This window comes from Eschrichtius robustus, chromosome 12, assembly GCF_028021215.1.
Source record: "Eschrichtius robustus isolate mEscRob2 chromosome 12, mEscRob2.pri, whole genome shotgun sequence".
NCBI lineage: Eukaryota > Metazoa > Chordata > Mammalia > Artiodactyla > Eschrichtiidae > Eschrichtius > Eschrichtius robustus.
This window is the reverse complement of record NC_090835.1, coordinates 84,765,517-84,784,839: the sequence shown is the minus strand read 5'-3', so window position 1 is coordinate 84,784,839 and position 19,323 is coordinate 84,765,517. Positions and strand designations below refer to the sequence as shown.

Below are 19,323 nucleotides of genomic sequence, written 5' to 3'. Positions count from 1 at the left end.
TTCTCCTCAGAGAGGGGATATATTTGGTGTTTGCTCCCTTGAATTGTAACATCCGATAAGGATGTAGAATGATTCAACGAGTATGTGTTTGTTGGGGGGGAATCTCCTCCAGGGTGACCCTCAAAATCTGCACACATGACCCCTTCCATCTGAGGAAGGGAGGTCAAAGCAGCGCTACTTCCCAGGGTCCTTTTCTGCTCCAGCTGGTCCATGTCCACCAGAGAATCTGCCCCACAAAAATCTCCCTTCTGGGAGAAGATTCAGGCAAATGGCGCCAGCCCTGAGCTCAAACAGGTTTGGCAGCTTCTCCCCTGCCTCTCTTTCCCTACAGCTTTTATAGCTAGAGCTGCCTTGATCAATATTGACTTTGGCTAGCTGGCATGGCTACCCACAAAGTATTTCTCCTTAACTTCTCAGGTAACAACAGGTAACGCTGCCCTCTCCTGGTACCATCCATCAGTGCCGCATGGGTTTGAAGCCAGGGGCTATACCCCCAAATCCTGCATCAGAGAAGTTTCCCTCCCATCTCAATCTCCTTGCCCCTGCTTTTCTCCTATCTCAGTATCTCCCCTCTTCCTCCCCAGGCTTCTCTTTCCACTCCCTCCCCTTCCTCAGGTTGGTAAACCAGTCCCTAATCTCTTCCCACCCCAGATTGGAACGTGTGTCCCTCCCCAACACTTCTTAGAGCTGTCACCTGGCCTCCTCCAGGTTTCCATAGCCCCGTTGCTAAACAATTTGCCAGGGGTAACCATTAACCTAGCCCTTAACTCACTCCCCCACCTTTCTCACTAGAGGGGATTTTCCAATCATTGGTTAGCAGAGCCAGGTTACCATCTTTCCTAAGCTCTTGGGTGGGATCTCCGCATCTCAGAGTACCCAGAACAAAGCTGGGGGTGAAGATGTATTTTAAGAGATGTTTTTAAAAGTATATGATTGTTTATTTCTTTCTCCTTCACTATCTCCTTGCTTCTCCTCCCCTCAGACACACACACTCAAAAATTAGGCTCATGGAGTAGGGATTTAATTATGTTCCCTGTTTTGAGTCCACCACCTGGCCCAGAATGAATGAATGACACCCTTCTGTCCTTAGAGGTGTGTGTGTGTGTGTGTGTGTGTGTGTGTGTGTGTGTGTGTGTATGCAGGGGTAGGGGCACGTTTCAGTAGGGGTGTAGGTGTTTTTTAGCAGGTCTGCTTCTCTCTGCCAGAACTTGGTGAAATTCGAATGCTTCCAACTTCTCTTGGGGCGCTGAAATTATTAATTAGGCCCTGTGGTGTCCCTATGGGAGTGATCATACTCTGCACCCAGGAAACAGGCAAAGGTGGGCTGAGATAGGAGTCTCGCTTCTTATTTCCGCTTATTTATTTAAAACACTCACGTAGCTCTTACTATGTTTGCCAGGCACTGTTCTAAGCTCATTATAAATATTAAGTTAGAATTGTTGGCATAGGTTGAATTACTGTTGCTTCTCTCCACTCTCCAGAAAAAACAAAAACAAAAACAAAACAAAAAACCAAAAAAAACGCGCCTCTGTTCCTTTAAGGTCGGCCCCCTCTCCAGATTACCCAACGCCCCTAGACCCTTTCCGGGGGCCCGGAGTCTAGCTCTGCTAATGACCTTCTCACAGGCTCCACCCCATGTCAATCAAGGGCCAGAGGCCCGGTTGCTAGGCAACAGCAGAGGGCGGGAAGTTTGAACTTCTGGCACCGCCCCATATGCGAATAGGCCAATCATCGTCCACCCTTGTCTGCGGTCCCCTCCTCCCTCTCGCTCTGTTGGATCTCTAGGCAGGATCCGGGTCTCTTCGACCAATAGCGGCTAAGAAGGCGGGGCGTGTGCGCGCGCACCCCGCCCTCGCGTCGGCGCACCCTCCCGCGGGCCCGCGACACTTAGTGACGCGGTCTCGCGCACGTCGCGACCGAGGTGACTGAAAAGGCGGGAAAACGCCGCGAGCTGTCCGCAACTGGGTGGGGAAGTCAAGGGCGTGAGGCTGTGATCTTGGGGGCTTGGTTGGCAGGGGCAGAGAGAGGAGGCGTGCAAAACGTGTCCCACAGGACCCTCAGACCGTCTCCAAATACAACCTCCGCGTGACAGGAATGAGGGTGGGGCGAGTGGTGTTTTCTACAGTCTGTACTTAAGTGAAATACCCGAGAAGTCGCCCCTCCAGATGCCCTGCACCTGTGACCACAGCTCTGGAAGGCCCTAGCAGCCCTGCCCCTCAGCCCTCTCCCATTAGTTCTCAGTGGAGTTGCATTTCTGCGCGCCCCGCTACCCCCGCCTGCTCGCGGGTGAGATCTCGCTCCTGAACCGCCTTCATTTTCTTCATCCGCAGAGCCTCCAAGGCCATGGCCTCCGTAGGAGCGACCCCAGGCAGGACGCCGCAGGGACCGGGACCTGGGGAGGCCTCGGCCAGCTTCCCTAGCCCGGCCCCAGTGCCGGACCCCCGGGAGGCCGAGGAGGAGGAAGAGGAGGAGCCCGCGGAGGTCTGGGGCGGGGGGCGGAGAGGCGATGTCGGAGGAGCGAGAGCTCGAATCTGGAGAGCAGGGAGTTGATTGGAACGTCTGATTGTTAGACTATAAAGGGGCTGGGAAGAAGAGCTGGGCCAGTCACTTCCCTCCGCTGAATGTCGGTTTCACGTTAACTGAATGGGGGTGACGATGCCTATCTCAGAGAGTTGATAAAATAATTTAAATTAAATAAGGCATGCCTCAACCCTGCACTTAACGAGTGGTTCAAATATTAGTTTCCTTTCTTCCTTGCCGGACAGATTCATCTGTGTGTGCTGTGGAACTCAGGATACCTGGGCATTGCCTACTATGACACTAGTGACTCCACCATCTACTTTATGCCAGATGCCCCAGACCACGAGAGCCTCAGGCTGCTCCAGAGAGGTGAGGACAGAACTAGGAATTCCTCTACTCTGGGATTAGAAGTGTATTTCACTCGTAGGTCCTTACCTGACTCAATCTATTTTTATTAGTTGACTTCTAGAGGCCCCCTTTGTTGTTTTTAGGAATTCATCTCATTATTCACAAATGTACCAGGAGCTGGAGATACAGTCCTGGGCAAATCAGTCATGTCTGTCCTTTAAGGGTTTACAGTCTAGTGATAATTTCCTGGGCACCCCTCTTCCCTCCCACCACCCCATCAGTCTTACTACTCTTTCCTTTTCTAATCTCATGTCTGACTCCGACTTATGCTCCCAATGTGGTGGGCACTCCCTACTCTTAGAGGGAGGAAATAAGTTTCTGAGGGGTGAAGGGAGATAGCAAGGGGAGGGCTACAGGTTCCCTCTTAGTCAAAAGATAAAGATCCTTGAACTCATTTGGTCTCCATTCTCATTCCAAGTTCTGGATGAAATCCATCCCCAGTCTGTTGTCACGAGCGCCAAACAGGATGAGAATATGACTCGGTTTCTGGGGAAGCTTGGTAAGGACTGAGTAAGGGAGAGAGGGAAAATGGGGAAGGACTAAATTATGGAATGTTCCAGGAGAGTAAAGGGTCTTGTGGGGAGCTACAGCCAGGAGACCAGAATTGGGTGAGAGGGAAGGTGGAACAGCGGCAGAAGGACTGAGATGTACAGACTGATGGCCCTTTCTTTGCCTCCCTCACAGCCTCCCAAGAGCACAGAGAGCCTAAGAGACCTGAAATCATATATTTGCCAAGTGTGGATTTTGGTATCTCCTCCCTTTTGCTTTGCCCAATCCCCCATCCCAGTTTTCTTTCTCCTAACTCCACCTTCGTCATCAGAGGTCTCCCCTCAGCCCTATCTCATTCTAAACCTTTGTGTTCTTCAAGCCCCATGACCAGTCTCCCCACGATCTCTCCTAATCCCTACCCTTTAATAACCTGCAGCTTAGGCTTGTCTAGGGATGAGGGCCTTCCGTGAGAAGAGGGAGTAGTAACACTTTTTGGTCAGCTTTGATTGTTGGCATTTTCCCGTTTAAGCCAAAGCCATTTGCCCCTTAAAAAAAAAAAAAAAGGCACTGCCTCAGTGACCTCATTCATCTAGAAGACACTTCCATAACCTTCCCAGGTTTTGCAAAAAGGACAGGGAATGTTCTATCCTAAATTAGATGTTAGGGCATTCATGTTATTAGTTCCTCTGTTAATGTGATTTTTTTGACCCCAAATCCCCAATTCCAGACAGATATCTTACTCTCCTGAGCCATTTATCTTTCTCAGTTTATGTTCCCAGCCAAACTTCTTTATAGTATATGTAGAATAAAGAGTCTGAAAATTTGGTTCTTGTCTCAGCCTTACATTAACTGCCTGTGTGAATTTGGCAAGCCACATCATCTCTCTTGCTTCTGTTTTCTCATTCTTAAAATAAGTTGAAGAATCGGGCTATAAGATCTTTCCCTCCCTTCCCTCAAAATAGGCCTGGAAATAAGCAAACAGCGCCTCCTTTCTGGAAACTACTCCTTCATCCCAGACTCCATGACTGGCACTGAGAAAATCCTCTTCCTCTCCTCCATCATCCCCTTTGACTGCTTCCTCACGGTGAGATGGGTCCTGCAAGATAAGGACTGGGCTGCAGCAGGTTAGAGAAAGGCACAAGCACCTGGAGACTAGGTTTGAGTCCTGGGAGATACTAGCCCAGCCCTGGAAAATAGTAGTTTTCCCTGGTGTCGTCCAGCCTCCAAGACGTTGGGATTTACCCCACCTCCACTACTGATCCCCTCCTAGGTTCGAGCACTTGGAGGGCTGCTGAAGTTCATGGGTCGAAGAAGAATCGGGGTTGAACTGGAAGACTATAACGTCAGCGTCCCCATCCTAGGCTTTAAGAAATTTGTGTTGTAGGTCATTTACCCTAACCTCAACCAAAGTAAGGTGGGATTGGGAGGCCTGGAAAGTAAGACGGGATGGGGGGCGTTGGCAGTGACCCATCTGGTAAAGTGCTCTAGGACACACAGGAGCTCCTGAGAGGGTGTGGAGCTCTGGGGAGAAAACTGAGACAGTACTCTTGAAGGAGAGCTAAGCGGGTATAACTTCAGAATGAACTCATACCTCTCATACCCCAGCCACCTTCCTTTCTGCTTGTTTTCTGTCCTCAGGACCCATCTGGTGAGCATAGATCAAGACACTTACAGGTAAGGAGATGGAGGCAAGCTGTCATCTTTGGGGAGGGAGAAGGATTAAGCTTAATGCTCTAATAATCCTTAACGGGGCTCCAATTTCTTTAATCCTGGGGCTATTAAGAGCTCTCTCCCTGAAGGAAAGAGAAGAGGTGAGGGGAGAGAAGAAGAAAAGCACAAAGGTGTCACCCTCCTTTTCTAAAGGGAGAAACTGAGGCAGAGAGCAGTGAGGGACAAACCTTACATCAAGACTTGATCTCAGGAGGTGTTCCCAATCCCCATTCCATTTTCTCAATTGCCTTTTAAAATACAAATTACCCTAATTTCTCCCTGATAGTGTTCTGCAGATATTTAAGAGTGAGCCTCACCCCTCAGTGTACAAAGTGGCCAGTGGACTCAAGGAGGGGCTCAGCCTCTTTGGTAGGTGTGCCCCCTCCCTCATCCCAAACTACACAGGCCTGCCAGAAAAGCAGCTGCCTCCAAAGATGTATCCCAGCCCCTCTCTTTCCACTTCATCCCATTGCCAGCTGTCTCTTCTGCTCCAATCCAGCTTCTTTTTTTTTTCTTAATTTTTTTATTTTTGGCTGCGTTGGGTCTTCGTTGCTGCACTCGGGCTTTCTCTAGTTGCGGCGAATGGGGGGCTGCTCTTCATTGCGGGGCGCAGGCTTCTCATTGCGGTGGCTTCTCTTGTTGCGGAGCACAGGCTCTAGGCACGGGGGCTTCAGTAGTTGTGGCTCGCGGGTTCTATAGTGCAAGCTCAGTAGTTGTGGAGCACGGGCTTAGTTGCTCTGCGGCATGTGGGATCTTTCCAGATCAGGGCTCAAACCCGTGTCCCCTGCATTGGCAGGCGGATTCTTAACCACTGCACCACCAGGGAAGTCCCAATCCAGCTTTATTATCCTCTTTGTACTCTCCCTCAGTTTGGGCATCTTCCCGAAACCTTGTCCAGTGTAGTTGTCCAGTGTCATTTGAGTATCATTTCTTACTTTACCAGTTCCATGTTTATTCCTTGGCTTTGTATGAATATTCCTACTAGTGGTGTACCTGTCTAGGGTCTTTGGGAGGCCCTATGTATAGAGGAGAGTTATGTAACTGCATAACTCCCATGTTTGCTTTGCATAGAGTCTTTATCTCTTATAGTTGTTTCAGGCTTTAGGGTGTATTGGGGACATCACCCCAAGTAACCACATGGTTTCACTGTGCTTCTCAGTGGGTTGTGTCTAATGTTTACGTGTATGTGTTGGGCTTTTTGTGAGTCTAACTATGCCTGCTCTGCATATTTTTCTGGCTGAGTGTTCCTGTGAGTGCCCATTCCCTCCCCCAAGCCCATGTAAGGTAATCCCGGCTCAGACTTGTGGCCACACTCTGGCTTTGGCTGCCTTTGTGTCCTGTATCTGGGGAACGCCCCCCAGGCCAGCCAGCCGAACACCCAAACCTCTGACCCTGATGCCTCAGCTTAGACACATCCATACATTCCTTTCCCTGACCCTGCTTGTAACAGGCTCACTCCATACCCCAACTCCCAACAGGAATCCTCAACAGATGCCGCTGTAAGTGGGGAGAGAAACTGCTCAGGTGAGTAGGAGTCACACACGTGCTACAGGTTAATGCAGGCAATCTGTAGACTCAAACACACCACCCTTAGTAGTAATGAAAACAACTGCCCTTTCCCGAATGCTGGCTAAATACATTTAATCCTTACAACGACCCCATGTGGTAGCTAGTGTTATTCTCATTTTACGTTGTCAGTACAGATGCACATGTACCCACTTGATGATACACGGACTTTCACACATACACGCAGCAGAAGCAGAATCACGAGACAGCAATGTACACATGGTAATATCTTTAATTATTAAAAACACACTTCAAATTTGAGCTGTTCTCTGATGACTCTCAAATTTGTATCTCTAGTTCCGAGCTCCATATGTGGAATGCTCTTTGCACATCATCGCCACCTGCAATTTCCATAGGCAGCTCAAACTCAGAGCATCCAAACTGACACCCACTGGCCCTGTTCCTCTTCCTGCATTCCCTTTTCTGGTTAATGGCATTGCTGGCAATATAGCTTCTCAGGCTCTGAACCTTGGATTGATGCTTCTCCCTCACCACCCATATTCAATTATTCACTGAGACCTATTGATTCTATCCAGAAATGTCTCTCTCAGCCATCCCCTTCTCCCTCTTTCCTCTGCTCTAATTCTGGCTATCTTCATTTCTAACCTGGAGCATTGCATTCACCTTCAAATTGGTCTCTGCCTCTAAACGCTTCTTTTTTCCAATCTATTCTTCATTCCAAAATAGAGGTCTGAGCATGTCACTCCCCCACCCCCCTTTTTTTTAAAGCTTAAGTAGAAACAAAACATAAACCTCAGGAGGTTTCCGCATTACCTGCATGATTAAGGGTCGCATCTTTAGCAGTATGGCATTCAGGGCCCCTCAATTTTAATTTCCAGGCTTACCTCCTCATTCATACCCATGTTTTGTTTTGTTTTGTTTTGTTTTGTCTTTTCGGCCGTGCGGCTTGTGGGATCTTAGTTCCCCAACGAGGGATTAAACCCAGGCCCTCAGCAGTGAAGGTGCGGAGTCCTAACCACTGGACCGCCAGGGAATTCCCCCTCAAGCCTATGTTTAGGCTGTTCCCTCTGGAAAGTCTTTCCCCTGCTGTCCACCTGTCAAAGTCTTACATCCTCTTGCAACCCAACTATCACCTTTCTGGTGAAGCTTTCACAGGCACCTCTGAGGAGACTGACGTGCACTTTGCTGTGTGGTCACATAGTGCTTGTTTATGTTTTCTAGTTGCACTATCACATCAGGTTGGAATTAGTTGGTGAATCTACTTGCCCTCATAGCTGTGAGTGAGCTCTATGCAGTGGCCCATTCCTGTTAGCTCAGCACATGGCCTTGTACGCAGTAGAATGCAAGCACACTGGTTACATCATCTCTAAAAACTCAGGAAACCTTTGCTAGCCTGCAGGTGCACAATCTTTTCCCCATGCCACCTGCCCTGCAATGTATGTCTTGTGGAGGTTAATTTAGGATTATCTCTGAGGCCATCTCCAGGTAATTGGTGGGGTGATTTAATTACCTCGACGTTCTCTAGTGCTTCAGGCGCAGATCTCTAATCTCAACCAGGGATGAAAGGGAAGGAATTCTCAAAGGAGAAGAGAACTGAGTTAAAGGTGAGGGAGGGGTGCAGATTCCTTAGATAGGATCCTGCAGGGCATAGAATCACAATCTGATGATCAGCCAAGGGCCCAGCTGGCCTGAAGCCAGACAGGGCACCTGGAAGGTGACTAAATGTCACAGTATGCTCTAAAGAGCACTGTCCTAGCAGGTGGGAGACCTGAGTTTGAGATTCAGTTGTACTTCTTACTAGCTGCATGACTTTGGACAATTTGCTTACCTTCTAAGGGCCTCATCCCCTCAGCTGACTTGAGTCTGGCTCGACTAAGACCTCCAGGCACTCGAAGTACATGAGTCAGAGCTACCCAGGTGTTTTATAAGAAAGTCTGGTGAGGCTCGTGCTCTCCAGGTGGGGAGGGTATTCACAGACTGGCCTACACTGCCTCAGGCACCTCTGCTCCTCTGTGGCCAAGGAGCAGAGGTGCCTAAAACCCACCCTCGAATCCACATGAGTCTTCCACTTCATTCTAACCTGGGATGTTCTAACCCAGGGTAACTGGCTGTAGACTACAGTGTGAGATACACATCCTTAGGCCCCAGTGTCTTCACAGATTGGCTCTTATACAAAATGGTATGCCTAATGGCTTGCTCTAATGTAGGAAAGAATCCTTGGGCTCCCAGGTCCTTGTAGAATCTCACACTCTTCATAGCCACAGGGAGATAGGGATACCCAGAATTAGACAAATACGGATGAGACGTTTATTTCTGTATAATAATTTAATTTATTAGGAAATAACCTCAGACACAGAAAAGGTAATAATAATAATAATAATATAAACCTCTGTGTTTCCACTAGCCAATTTAAAAATAAGACAATGTTATTGAAGCCCTTTAAGTATCTCTACCCAATACTTTCTTCTCTGCAGGGATGAACATTATCATGAATTGAGGACTTATTCTACATGGAACATTTATATACTTTCACAGGAAGAACATGAAAAGACGAATGTCACAGCTAAATACAGCTAAAATAGCTAAATACAGATATACAAACTCTTTCTGACTCACTAAATACAGATATACAAACTCTTTCTGACTCACTCCTACTCAGCTGCAGAGAGAGCTAGAGTGTTGGCATTCAAATGCCTCAACACACTGCTCTCCCTCTAAAATATTGACAAACTCCATCACATATCCACATGGAATGACACATGGTCATATCCATCAAAACCGAGATACACACAGTTGTGCTCACATCCAGAGATTTTCAGTAGATGCAAATAAACACACCTGCATAGATAGGACACTGTACTTACCAGTGCAGATACATATTGCCACAATCCCCAGGGACCTCCAAATGCACACTTTCACAAATTGAGATCAAGACAGTGATGAGAACAGATGTAATTTCTGGTCTCCTCACTCCAACCCTCACTTCCAGGCTATGGTTCACACGTCCAACCCAGGACCTGGGGGAACTAAATTCCCGTCTGGATGTCATTCAGTTTTTCCTGTTACCCCAGAATCTGGACATGGCTCAGATGCTGCATCGATTGCTGGGTCACATCAAGAACGTACCTGTGAGCTCGGGGTTGGGGGCAGGGAGGTGGGGAAGGAGGTTGAGGAATGCTGGGCATCTTGAGGGGCATTAGGGTGGGAGAAGGAAAACAGCGGCTGTCTCCTTGTTTGACTCCAGCTGATTCTTAAACGCATGAAGTTGTCCCACACCAAGGTCAGTGACTGGCAGGTTCTCTACAAGGTAAGACCTCCCTTCTTGAATCTAGAAGTCCAGGTTAAGACCCCCAGCATGTGTTCCAAACCCTCTTTACTCTCGTCACTCGGTCCAACTTTATCCCAACACTTTTTTTTTTTTTTTAATCCCAACACTTTTAAAAAAAACTTTGCACTGTGGAAATCGTCAAAAAAAATTTAGAGAGAATAATACAATGAACTCCCATGTACCCACCATGTAGCTTTAACACTTTGACTCATACAAATCTTGTTTCATGTATATCTTCTCTCACTTTCCTTTTCCTGGATTATTTTGAAGCAGTTCCCAGCCATCATGTCATTTCACCCATAAATATTTCAATATGCTTTCTAAAAGAAAATTATTTTTAAAAAAGAATAACAATGCCATTATCTTATCTAAAAATTAATGTAATTCTTTAATATCAATTATCTCATGTTTAAATTTCTATTTATCTCTTAAATGTAATGATTTTTTTAAATTACAGTTTGTTTAATTAGGATCAAAATATGTTCATATAGCAATGGGATGATGTCTTTCTGAGTCTCCTTTATGGGTTCCTTCTCCATTTCACCATTCTCTCTCTCTCCTCTCTCTCTCTCTCTCTCTCTCTCTCTCTCTCTCTCTCTCTCTCTCTCTCTCTCCCTCCCTCCCTCCCTCCCTCCCTCCCTCCCTCTCCCTCTCCCCCCATCTCTCCATCTCTCCATATATATGTCTTTTCCCCCTTGCAATGTATGTGTTGAAGAAGCTGGATTATTTGTCCTGCAGAGTTTTCCTTAGCCTGAATTTCACTGATTACATTCCCTGTTTTTGACATGTTTCTCTCCTCTTCTAAAATTTCTGTAAATTAATAGTTGAATCTAGAAGCTTGATCAGCTTCAAGTTTAATTTTTTTCAATAGTGTTTCATAAATGGAGGAACATAATGTCAGTATGTCTGACTCTCCTTTTGTGATGTTAGCAGTCTTTGATGTTTAATATCTAAGTCCATTAGTTCTTTAGAGATTGCAAAGTAGTGTTATTCTAATTCTGTCATTCTTTCTTCATTTATTAGACAGAACGTTTCTGGAAGGAAGACTTCCTCTCATCTACTCTTTGGTTACCTAGTGATATCACAGAACATTGCTTGATTTTTTTCCCCCTGATTTTATCTGTCCAGCTATCAGCAAATACGAAATTAGTTCCATAATCCTCCAAGGCAACCAATGAGTTTTTTTGGTTGCTGTTGTTGTTTTAGTATCATTACAAACTTAGAGATGTCTTCGTGCTTCAGGCCACTGCATTTTTTTTTTTTCACTGCATTTTTAATCTTTACACATATTCGAGTTATTCCATCTTTGGCCAATGGGAGCCTCTTCATGTTGGCTTCTGAGTCCTTTAACATGACACTAGTAGACTTGGATAGCTTCCCCACTCTCTGGTTTGACAAGATGTACCAGATATACCATTTACACCTACCCGTTCTGACCCGGAACCAGACATTTCTCTGAGGAGCCCTGGTTCCTTTTAGTGAGAAATGGTATTTCTGTATACCACAGTGAATGCTAGAGGGTACTCAGCATGTTTTGCTTTTTGCTTGTAGGCCTTTTCTGTGGACAGATCTAGGAACTTTAAAAAAAATAAAATACATGATAAATTAGTACTGACATCACCTATTTATTTTATTTTAGTTTTTTGATATCCAGAGATCACTGTATCTATATTCTTTTTTTTTTAATTAATTTTTTTTTGAGTATAGTCGATTTACAATGTTGTGTTAGTTTCTGCTGTATAGCAAAGTGAATCAGTTATACATAAATATATATCCACTCTTTTTTAGATTCTTTTCCCATTTAGGTCATTACAGAGTATTGAGTAGAGTTCCCTGTGCTATACAGTAGGTTCTTATTAGTTATCTATTTTATATATAGTAGTGTGTATATGTCAATCCCAATCTCCCAGTTTATCCCTCCCCCACCGTTTCCCCCTTGGTAACCATTAGTTTGTTTTCTACATCTGTGATATCACCTATTTAAATTCAGTACCACAGGGTTCTTGTATATTCCATTTTTATCCTCTTCAATATTTCCTTCTTCCATACTGGAGATTCTGTGTCTCAATAACACTAGGAATGAGAAAATCAAAGTATTACTTATTTGCTTTTTCCTACATTACATCCACAACAATCTTAGAATAGCAATATCACCGTTACTACCAACTATATGATTATTGAACACTGTTTAAGATTTTTTGGGGGGAAGGAGGTATAGTGCTTTCTGTTCTCTCTAGGGATATACAGTCAAATTGCTGTGTTTTAGTCACTATTTCAAGTGGTTATGTCACTATCTGGATATACATTATGTTCATTTGTTTCATTCTTTTTTTGATTTTTAATAATTGCTTCTTAAAATTTAATCTTATAATTATGTAGAATATTTACACAGTTCCAAAGTCAAATCTCCCAAACAAGGTATAGTCAATTAATTGTAGCTTCTATCCCTTTTCCCTCTCTCCACCTATAGATAACCTTTTTAAAAAAAAATTTTTTTTTGGCTTAAATAAGATTAAGTTTATCTTTTATAGAAAAGGATAAAAATAAGCAGTCCATGATTGTTGGGTGGTTTCATAAAGTCCTCAGTGACCCAGTCTCCTTCTGTCTTCCTGTTCTGCCATCCTCAGCATGTGGCTTCTACCACCTAGCTCAAGATAGCAATGTGAATTCCAGCTGTAACATCTGCTTTCCAGCTACTCCTCCTCCACCGCTATTCGAAGTTTACAGTGACTGTCTGAAGTTCCTCTGTGCATGGTTTCAGTTTCCAGCTTTTTTGCTGCAGCAGCTGCTATAGTTCTGTTCCCAGTGAATTTGAGGTTCTTGATGTCTCATTGCAGAAAGAATTCAGTGTGAAACAAAGTGATACTTAAGAAGTGGATTTATTTAGAGAGAAACACACTCCACAGACAGAGTGGGGGCCATCTCAGAAGGCAAGAGAGCCTAAAAATTTTTTTTTAATTTAAATGTATTTATTTATTTTTGGCTGCGTTGTGTCTTCGTTGCTGCGCACGGGCTTTCTCTAGTTGCGGCGAGCGGGGGCCACTCTTGGTTGCGGTGTGCGGGCTTCTCATTGCGGTGGCTTCTCTTGTTGCAGAGCACGGGCTCTAGGCGCCCGGGCTTCAGTAGTTGTGGAATGTGGGCTCAGTAGTTGTGGCTTGTGGGCTCTAGAGCGCAGGCTCAGTAGTTGTGGCGCATGGGCTTCAGTAGTTGTGGCTCATGGGCTCTAGCGCGCAGGCTCAGTAGTTGCGCACGGGCTTAGTTGTTCCGTGGCATGTGGGATCTTCCCCGACCAGGGCTCAAACCCGTGTCCGCTGCATTGACAGGCGGCCACCAGGGAAGCCCTCTACAGTATATTTACCTAACACATAAAGTAGTTTCAGTTTTATTTTACGTGAGCAGATGTGTGTGACTATTTGTATATCCCCTCCCACTACTTAACATTTATCCTTGGCTTCACCCAGGCCAGGCTCTGCGTTCAAGCACTCTGCCTGGGAGACCCACCATGTTCCTGCTCAGGATAGCATGGTGGTTAAAAGCCAGACACCTGGGCTCAATTCCCAGCTCTTCTATTTACTCTCTGTGAGAACTTGAGCAAATTGTGTTACCTCTTTGTGCTTCAGGTTGCTCATCTGTAAAATGGAGTCGTGCTAGTCCCTATCTCCTAGGATTATTTTGAGAATTGAATGAAATTAACACATGTAAAAAGTTTAGAATATTGCCTGGCGGGTAGTAAACATTCAATAAGTGTTAGTTCTTATTCCTACCTCTATTCATTTGCCCATGCTCTTCCCCCCACCCAGAATACCCTCCTCCCTTTGGAATTGCCTTATTCAAGACCAAGCTCATTTCTTTTTCTCTGCAAAGCTATCCCAACTATTTTAGCCCATATTAGTCTTATTCTCTGAACTTCCTTAGTATTTTAGTCAGTTTCACAACTTGGTCAATCTTTTTTGTGGGTAGTCATTGTTTTTGTTGCTTGTTTCCATCATGGCTAGATTATAAACCCTTTGGTTTACACACTTTATATATCCTCTGTCACAGAGTGAGGCTCAGTCAATGTCCTTTGGATTGGGTCTATCCACTCAGTCTAATCCCTGGTTAGAGCAGCCACCTCAGGTCACACTGACTTTCACGCTGGGGAATTAATTCTCAGTGACTCTCACCCATCCTCTCTTCCTGCTGTCTCTTACCTGAATGCTGTCATTGCCCCTTCTGCTCATTTACTTCTTTCTGCCTTTCATATCCCCATTTCTCTTTCTCCTTCCTCTGTACAAACTTCTCTCTTGGGATATTGTACAAATCTCTATCAAAGCACCTACCACTTTATTTTTAAATCTTCTGGGTGTATTTCTGTCTTCCTTACTAGACCACGAGCCCATCTAGGACAAGGGACCCAGTTGTCTTTGTTGTCTTTGGAGCCTCAGTGTTTAGTGTGGTGCCTGGTGAAGAGTTCTGCAGATACCATTTTCTCTCTCACTGTTTTCTTTTTTGCATTTGAGATCTCTCTCTGTTGTTGTGTTTTTCCCAATCGGTCTTTGTTCTTCTCAGTCCATCCCTGTCCCCTCGCCTAAGCCCGGCCTGGGTTTGGGCCACTCTCCTCTGTCCATTTCTCCTACAGACAGTGTACAGTGCCCTGGGCCTGAGGGATGCTTGCCGCTCCCTGCCCCAGTCCATTCAGCTCTTTCGGGACATTGCCCAAGAGTTCTCTGATGACCTACACCACATTGCCAGCCTCATTGGGAAAGTGGTGAGTGGAAGGAAAGAGGCAGAGCTCCTGGGAAACTAGGGGAGAGAGATGGGTTTGTATAATAGAGAACGACTGGGCTCTGGGGAATGTGGTGTGGAAGATGGGGATGCATGGGAGACACTGAGGTCTGCTGGATGACCAAGGGATGGGATGGTGAGAGGAGATGGCAAAATATCAGGGATCTGCTTGGAGGCTTGGAGGGTTAGGGTTAAAGCAGGGGCTGAAGGGGCCCAAGTAGAGGTGAGGAACAGGACGAGATGGTGCTGGATGTAAAGAACCTGGACTTCTTGTCTCCTCAGGTGGACTTTGAGGGCAGTGTTGCTGAAAATCGCTTCACAGTCCTCCCCAACATAGATCCTGAAATTGATGAGAGTGAGTGTTAGGTGTACGGATGGGCCTGTGAGCACTGAAACATGAGCCTGCCCAGTGATGGGGTACCATTCTCGGTAGGCGGCCACTACAACTGGGGATAATCATCGCAACCAGAGCAGGAACCTTACTTTTGATATCCACGTGTCTTTCACCCTCCTAGAAAAACGAAGGCTGACAGGACTTCCCAGTTTCCTCACTGAGGTGGCTCGGAAGGAGCTGGAAAATCTGGACCCCCGTATTCCTTCATGCAGTGTCATCTACATCCCTCTGGTGAGGGTAGGAGGGTGGGTGTGCTCCCCAGGGGTTTTTTAGGGGGACATTAGGCTTATGAAGGACACATTAGTACATAAGAAAACCCTGGAGAAATCTGAAGAACGTGAACACTTTTTGGTGGCTTTAGCCCCCTGAGGGAAGCATTGGGGGATATAGGGGACTCTGGCTTCCTCTAAGGAAAGAAAGTGCCCAGTGCATCACTCTCTGCTTTATCTCTTTTTTACTCTCCCCAGATTGGCTTCCTTCTTTGTATTCCCCGCCTGCCTTCCATGGTGGAGACCAATGACTTTGAGATTGAGGGTCTGGACTTCATGGTGAGACCCTTGACCTCTGTAGGGGTTGATAAGGAAAGTGAATGAGCAGCTGAGGGGAAGGCCTTACCCCATCAGCACTGCCCAATGTGGGATCCCTCTTCTGTTGTTTTACTCTGATCTTTACCAGCTCTGAGACAAAGGAGAAAGAAATCAAGGTCAGGGCTGGAGCGGGGGTTAGAGAGGATGAGGATCGAGAGAAGCAAAGCCCATAGCTTTGAACCCTTGTATCCAGTTCCTCTCAGAGGAGAAGCTTCACTATCGTAGTGCTCGAACCAAGGAGCTGGATGCATTGCTGGGGGACCTGCACTGCGACATCCGGGGTGAGGAGAAGCGAGTGGCTGGAGCGGAGCGGGCAGCATGGAGATGATTCTGATAGGCTCCTTTCCTTCCTGCTATTGCTCTCGCTCTCTTTCTCTCTTTGACTCTGCCTTTTCTGAATGTCTCTGGGTATTTCAGATGGTATCTGCAAGCCTGTTTCTGGGTCCCTCTGCTGGCCTCTTTGTCTCTCCTTCACTTTCCCCTGGAGCTGACCCCCAGCTCCCTCCCTTACCTGCCCCCAGACCAGGAGATCCTGCTGATGTACCAGCTGCAGTGTCAGGTGCTGGCACGGGCAGCTGTCTTGACCCGGGTGTTGGACCTTGCCTCCCGCCTGGACGTCCTCTTGGCTCTTGCCAGTGCCGCCCGGGACTATGGCTACTCAAGGCCCCATTACTCCGCACGGCTCCTTGGGGTACGAATCCAGAATGGCAGGTGAGAACAGAAAAGGGTGGAGGCATAGACAAGAGGGGCCCAAAGGCCCCATCTTCTGCATCCACAGGCCATGTGCAAGGTACCTCTCCACCCACTGCAGGCATCCTCTGATGGAACTCTGTGCCCGAACCTTCGTGCCCAACTCCGCAGAATGCGGGGGGTACAAAGGGAGGGTCAAAGTTATCACTGGACCCAACTCCTCAGGGAAGAGCATATACCTCAAACAGGTAGAGGAATCCCTACAAACTGGGCCTCTGGAATCTTCTCCATTGTCTCCATCCCCCACCTGCCAGTCAACCCAGGTCCTTACGGCTCTTCTCCCACTGTGTTCTGACCCCAGCTGTCATGAAAAGACCATAACCCACACCCGCTGCTCCTCTTCCTCCCAAGTTCTCATTCTCTACCTGAGGGAGAGCCATGCTCTAATGATCATTCCATGGCCTGAATTCTCCTCCCCCACCTCTGAATTAAAGTGTGCCTTTGCTCACTCCCTGCCCTTTACTGATTCTAAAGCGAGCAGAAGGGGCTGTGATCTTCTGTTAAACTGTGTCCATCCCTCTTGATCTATTGTTCTCCCCTCAGTTTAGCCTCACCTTCACCTCAGCCACACGAGGCACTGGGCCCTGTCTCCTCCCCTATCCAGGTAGGCTTGATCACATTCATGGCCCTGGTGGGCAGCTTTGTGCCAGCAGAGGAAGCCGAAATCGGGGCAGTAGACGCCATCTTCACCCGAATCCAGAGCTGTGAATCCATCTCCCTTGGCCTCTCTACCTTCATGATCGACCTCAACCAGGTCAAAAGGAGGGAGGGTTGGGGGAGGGGGATAATGGGGAAGGAACCCTACCCGTGAAAAATGTTCAGAACAGGAAAAGCGTTCCTTCTGCTGCCTGCTCTCTGCACTAGGGGCAGGGAGCACCCAGTTCAGAGACCAGGAGAATCAGTACCGCGAACCTTTATCGATCCCCGGCTTTGTGTGAGGCACTGTTGGCAATGAAAGGATGAACAAAACATGTGTCTCGCCGTTAAAGAACTTGCAGTCCAGTCGGGTGGACACATACACAAGCAGCTTCACTGCCAGGCAGACTGTGGTCAGTGCGTTACAGGCCTCGAATGTTTCTGAAACTCTCCCTTGTCCACCTGGTACCCAGCAGGTGGCGAAAGCAGTGAACAATGCCACCGAGCGGTCGCTGGTCCTTATCGATGAATTCGGAAAGGGAACCAACACGGTAAGGGGAGAAGCTGTTGAGGAGCTAAGGAGGGGAAAATGAAGGAGGGCTAAGGAACAAGAGGGTGCGGCTGCGCCCCTGGAAAAGAATAGGGGTGTGTGGGTGGAAAAGAAACAGAGTGTGAGGCGGGAGAGGCCTGGCAGGAGGAGAGGGGCGCACGGGGCACCTGTGGTTCCACAGCCTCACCCCTGCCCTCTGCACAGGTGGATGGGCTCGCGCTTCTGGCGGCCGTGATCCGACACTGTGTGGGTGGAAAAGAAACAGAGTGTGAGGCGGGAGAGGCCTGGCAGGAGGAGAGGGGCGCACGGGGCACCTGTGGTTCCACAGCCTCACCCCTGCCCTCTGCACAGGTGGATGGGCTCGCGCTTCTGGCGGCCGTGATCCGACACTGGCTGGCGCTTGGGCCCACGTGCCCCCACATCTTCGTGGCCACCAACTTTCTGAGCCTCATTCAGCTACAGCTGCTGCCACAGGGGCCCCTCGTGCAGTATTTGGTGAGGAAACCAATCCAGCTCCCTAGGGGCCCCTAGGCCGAGCATTTCCCTGAGCTGGGAACTGGCTTCTCCATCAGAACAGGGGCTCCCTGAGCACAGGGACCATGTCCCTTTCTGTTTCTCATTCTCCACAGCAACTGACCAATGGACTGGGGCAGGAAGCAGAATGACTGATAACATTCCCCTTTTCTTCTCTTTTAAGACCATGGAGACCTGTGAAGATGGGAATGACCTTGTCTTCTTCTATCAGGTTTGCGAAGGTGTTGCCAATGCCAGCCATGCCTCCCACACAGCTGCCCAGGCTGGGCTTCCTGAGAAACTCGTTGCTCGTGGCAAGGAGGTGAGGTCCAAACAGCAACCGCCTCCATCAGGGCTCCCTCCCACTGTCCCTGCTTCTCTGAGGGACCTGGATTTCTGGGCCCATGGGATTTCTGACCCTTACTCTCTCTTCTCTTATCCAACACCCATGCCCACCTCTGCCCCTTCCTCCTCGGTCCTAGGTCTCAGACTTGATCTGCAGCGGAAAGCCCATCAAGCCTGTCAAGGAGCTGCTAAAGGAGAAACAAATGGAAAAGTGAGTGCAGGCCCAGGGTCCTTGTTCTCTCTAGCATGTTCTGCAGCTCTTCTACCCCTTTCAGGGACTCAGACAGCCTCTTGCCCTTTAAAGATTCAAAATTTCTTCCTGAAATTCCTAAATTTTCAAGTTCTCAGGTTTCCTGTGCTGCATCCTCTTCCCTCTGCTCAGGGATTCTGTTATCCATGCTTCCATAAATCTCACTGTTCTCTCTCCCCTCAGTTGCCAGACGTTAGTAAACAAGTTTCTGAAACTGGATTTGGAAGATCCCAATCTGGACCTGGACATTTTCATGAGTCAGGAAGTGCTGCCTGCTGCCACCACCATCCTCTGAGCGTCCTTCCTGGGCTCTCCTCCACATCCCAAACCCCGGGAGGCTGCCAGGCCCTCTTTGTTTCCTTACTTCCTTCACACCCAGAGTTCTCAGTTTCCCTGAAAATTTTGTTTCATGTTAGTAATAAAGTTTATTTTGGAGAAAGTTATTGTTTCCTTAGACGAGCCAAAACAAAACAAGAGAGTAGGAAAGAGATGAAATAGGAAGCAGCAGGCCACAGAAGGACCTGCCCTGCCTCATTAAAAATAAAGTATCAC

At 47.5% G+C, this 19,323-nt stretch overlaps 1 protein-coding gene across 7 annotated transcripts; it reads left to right on the top strand.

The window, feature by feature from the left end:
* Positions 1–1,862: 1,862 nt before the first annotated feature.
* Positions 1,863–19,201, top strand: MSH5 (mutS homolog 5). Of its 7 annotated transcripts, none has more exons than XM_068559265.1 (25): positions 1,863–1,921; positions 2,331–2,481; positions 2,766–2,889; positions 3,347–3,427; positions 3,613–3,675; positions 4,380–4,501; positions 4,688–4,797; positions 5,056–5,091; positions 5,414–5,496; positions 6,606–6,651; positions 9,644–9,782; positions 9,899–9,961; positions 14,601–14,729; positions 15,029–15,101; positions 15,262–15,371; positions 15,608–15,688; positions 15,921–16,008; positions 16,249–16,438; positions 16,539–16,665; positions 17,082–17,231; positions 17,590–17,664; positions 18,015–18,158; positions 18,361–18,498; positions 18,659–18,732; positions 18,955–19,201. In XM_068559265.1, the coding sequence occupies exons 2-25, from the start codon at positions 2,344–2,346 to the stop codon at positions 19,064–19,066; spliced, it is 2,496 nt and encodes an 831-aa protein (XP_068415366.1). In that variant the 5' UTR covers positions 1,863–1,921; positions 2,331–2,343; the 3' UTR covers positions 19,067–19,201. The 7 variants fall into 7 exon arrangements, with proteins under 7 accessions (XP_068415366.1, XP_068415368.1, XP_068415363.1 ...); XM_068559267.1 differs by having other exon boundaries at positions 17,587–17,664; positions 18,409–18,498; XM_068559262.1 differs by having other exon boundaries at positions 17,587–17,664.
* The last annotated feature ends 122 nt before the right edge of the window (positions 19,202–19,323 follow it).

Coding starts and splice junctions, on each gene's coding strand:
- MSH5 (XM_068559262.1), top strand. CDS start 2,344: ATGGCCTCCGTAGGAGCGACCCCAGGCAGGACGCCGCAGGGACCGGGA. Junction 16,439..16,538: donor GTACGAATCCAGAATGGCAG/GTGAGAACAGAA, acceptor CACCCACTGCAG/GCATCCTCTGATGGAACTCT. Junction 18,159..18,360: donor GGCCCCTCGTGCAGTATTTG/GTGAGGAAACCA, acceptor TTCTCTTTTAAG/ACCATGGAGACCTGTGAAGA.